Source organism: Myripristis murdjan, chromosome 2, assembly GCF_902150065.1.
Source record: "Myripristis murdjan chromosome 2, fMyrMur1.1, whole genome shotgun sequence".
In the NCBI taxonomy this organism is placed as follows: domain Eukaryota; kingdom Metazoa; phylum Chordata; class Actinopteri; order Holocentriformes; family Holocentridae; genus Myripristis; species Myripristis murdjan.
The window spans coordinates 20,949,288-20,952,899 of NC_043981.1; the positions used below are offsets into that span (position 1 = coordinate 20,949,288).

Consider the following 3,612-nt stretch of genomic DNA (forward strand, 5'->3'; position numbering starts at 1 on the left):
AACACCATGAACATAATTTCAATGAAAACCAGATCCACAGCACACACACGCACGCACGCACACGCGCGCACACACACACACACACACACACACACACACACACGCGCGCGCACACACACACACACACACACACTGCAGGGTGAGCCTTGACCTGATTAGTCATTGCAGCTGCAGCTGAGGTGAAGCCCACCTGCTGTCCAGGTGTGTTAACAGGCACAGACGTGGATCAGAGTCATGAACCAGGTTGTCAGAGCTGTGAGATTAAATTCACAACTCATGAATGTGTGTATTCAAAAAGATGAAACAAAACCTTTCAAAATAAAAGTTGTGCAGTGTTTGTCATTACAGCTAACCACTTTGGATTTCTCTCTAAAACGTCCGTCAGGGTTCTTTCAAATTTAAAAACATCAAAAGAGTCATTTAAACACGTAGAAAAATATACAAGAAAATTAGCAGAAATGAACAGAAAACGTGTTAACAGTTACCAGAATATTATATTCATAATTACTGTAATTACCTAATTAAGATTAAAGTTTCAACAAAGGATGGTGAGCAAGAACCTTTCAAAATAAAAGCCAATCTGCCATGTGCTGGGTGTCAAAGAGTTAAACTCACAATCATCAGGACTCTTATTGTGACACAGAGGCTGCAAGAGCTAATGTTTATCAGAGCAGGAAGTCACAGGACAATGATGAGGTGACATAAGAGGCTCCGCCACAGCCGCCCCAGTGCACTCTGGGAAACACACAGCAAGGAGAAGACATGCTGAAGAGCCTGATCAAGAACGGAGAGGAGACGCCCGAGCCGCTGCGAGCCCAGGTGACAGGTGGGAGTCTCCGCTCTGCACACCTGCACACACACCTGCACACACTGTACACACACCTGCACATACTGTACACACACCTGCACACACTGTACACACACCTGCACACACTGTACACACACCTGCACCCACCTGTAAGACCAAAAACACCTGCTCTGCCAGTGCATCACTTTTACATTCGCATATAAAGGTGCAATATAAACAAACATGCTGACGATGATGATGAGTTGTGTGTGTGTGTGTGTGTGTGTGTGTGTGTGTGTGTCTGGAACACAAATCTGTGACATTAAATCCTGACTTCGCTGATTTCTGACTTGTGCTTTTATAATCTGACAGATTATTGTCTTTCCTCTTATGAACCAACAGGCTCTATGTTTGAAAGCTGGTCTCTGCAGCAAATCGAATTTATTTGACTAAAACAGCGTGGGACGTGTGTGTGTGTGTGTGTGTGTGTGTGTGTGTGTGTGTGTGTGTGTGTGTGTGTGTGTGTGTGTGTGTGTGTGTGTGCGTGCGTGCATGCGTGTGAGTGCAGGGACCCTCCCGGCCTGGCTGCAGGGCACTCTGATCAGGAACGGTCCCGGTCTGTTCTCAGTTGGTGACTCGGAGTACAACCACTGGTTTGATGGCTCCTCGCTCATCCACAGCTTCACCTTCTCCAATGGTACACACACACACACACACACACACACACACACACACACACACACACACACACACACTCTCTAGAGGAGGATATTAAATTATCTGTCGGTTCCAGTGAGGTTACAAACAGGAAAAGCTGAATAATAGGTTCAGATTCTCCACCCAGGTCACAACACAAACACACACACGCACACATACATACACACACACAGACACACACACACACACACACACACACACTGAGGTGGTGATCAGCTGTTATATAAGGTGGGCAGGAGGGCAGGGGGAGAAAAATTGAAATAAACACGATACATCTCTGTGACACTTTTACATAACAGAGGAAACATCTCATTGTTAAACACATTATTCATTTGTTCTTATTGTGGTGGCTGAATCAGTAAAGGAATATTCCACCATTTTAGGCAAAATCCCCCTTCCCAGAAATCCTCACACTGAGACCAGAGGTTGGACACCATCAGAGGGTGTCACAGGGTGCCACAGGGTGTTAGAGGGTGTTAAAGGGTGTTAGAGGGTGTTACAGGGTGTCACAGGGTGTCACAGGGTGTTAAAGTGTGTTAGAGGGTGCTGCAGGGTGTCACAGGGTGGTGTCACAGGGTGTCACAGGGTGTCACAGGGTGGTGTTACAGGGTGTCACAGACTGGTGTTACAGGGTGTCACAGGGTGTTATAGAGTGGTGTTACAGGGTGTCACAGGGTGTCACAGGGTGTTATAGAGTGGTGTTACAGGGTGTCACAGGGTGGTGTCACAGGGTGTCACAGGGTGGTGTTACAGGGTGTCACAGGGTGTTATAGAGTGGTGTTACAGGGTGTTACAGGGTGGTGTCACAGGGTGTCACAGACTGGTGTTACAGGGTGTCACAGGGTGTCACAGGGTGTTAAAGTGTGTTAGAGGGTGCTGCAGGGTGTCACAGGGTGGTGTCACAGGGTGTCACAGGGTGTCACAGGGTGGTGTTACAGGGTGTCACAGACTGGTGTTACAGGGTGTCACAGGGTGTTATAGAGTGGTGTTACAGGGTGTCACAGGGTGTTATAGAGTGGTGTTACAGGGTGTCACAGAGTGGTGTTACAGGGTGGTGTCACAGGGTGTCACAGGGTGGTGTCACAGGGTGTCACAGGGTGTCACAGGGTGGTGTTACAGGGTGTCACAGACTGGTGTTACAGGGTGTCACAGGGTGTTATAGAGTGGTGTCACAGGGTGGTGTTACAGGGTGTCACAGGGTGTCACAGGGTGTCACAGGGTGTCACAGGGTGTCACAGGGTGTTAAAGTGTGTTAGAGGGTGCTGCAGGGTGTCACAGGGTGGTGTCACAGGGTGTCACAGGGTGTCACAGGGTGGTGTTACAGGGTGTCACAGACTGGTGTTACAGGGTGTCACAGGGTGTTATAGAGTGGTGTTACAGGGTGTCACAGGGTGTCACAGGGTGTTATAGAGTGGTGTTACAGGGTGTCACAGGGTGGTGTCACAGGGTGTCACAGGGTGGTGTTACAGGGTGTCACAGGGTGTTATAGAGTGGTGTTACAGGGTGTTACAGGGTGGTGTCACAGGGTGTCACAGACTGGTGTTACAGGGTGTCACAGGGTGTCACAGGGTGTTAAAGTGTGTTAGAGGGTGCTGCAGGGTGTCACAGGGTGGTGTCACAGGGTGTCACAGGGTGTCACAGGGTGGTGTTACAGGGTGTCACAGACTGGTGTTACAGGGTGTCACAGGGTGTTATAGAGTGGTGTTACAGGGTGTCACAGGGTGTTATAGAGTGGTGTTACAGGGTGTCACAGAGTGGTGTTACAGGGTGGTGTCACAGGGTGTCACAGGGTGGTGTCACAGGGTGTCACAGGGTGTCACAGGGTGGTGTTACAGGGTGTCACAGACTGGTGTTACAGGGTGTCACAGGGTGTTATAGAGTGGTGTTACAGGGTGTCACAGGGTGTTATAGAGTGGTGTTACAGGGTGTCACAGAGTGGTGTTACAGGGTGGTGTCACAGGGTGTCACAGGGTGGTGTCACAGGGTGTCACAGGGTGTCACAGGGTGGTGTTACAGGGTGTCACAGACTGGTGTTACAGGGTGTCACAGGGTGTTATAGAGTGGTGTCACAGGGTGGTGTTACAGGGTGTCACAGGGTGTCACAGGGT

The 3,612-nt window shown here is 49.6% G+C and overlaps 1 protein-coding gene across 1 annotated transcript in view; it reads left to right on the forward strand.

Moving 5' to 3' along the window:
- The first annotated feature begins 762 nt into the window (after nucleotides 1–762).
- Nucleotides 763–3,612, forward strand: part of bco1l (beta-carotene oxygenase 1, like) — an 8,888-nt gene continuing 6,038 nt past the window's right edge. Inside the window, exons 1-2 of the mRNA XM_030066576.1 lie at nucleotides 763–826; nucleotides 1,356–1,484. Coding sequence (XP_029922436.1) covers nucleotides 763–826; nucleotides 1,356–1,484 — 193 coding nt within the window. The remainder of the gene's footprint in view (nucleotides 827–1,355; nucleotides 1,485–3,612) is intronic.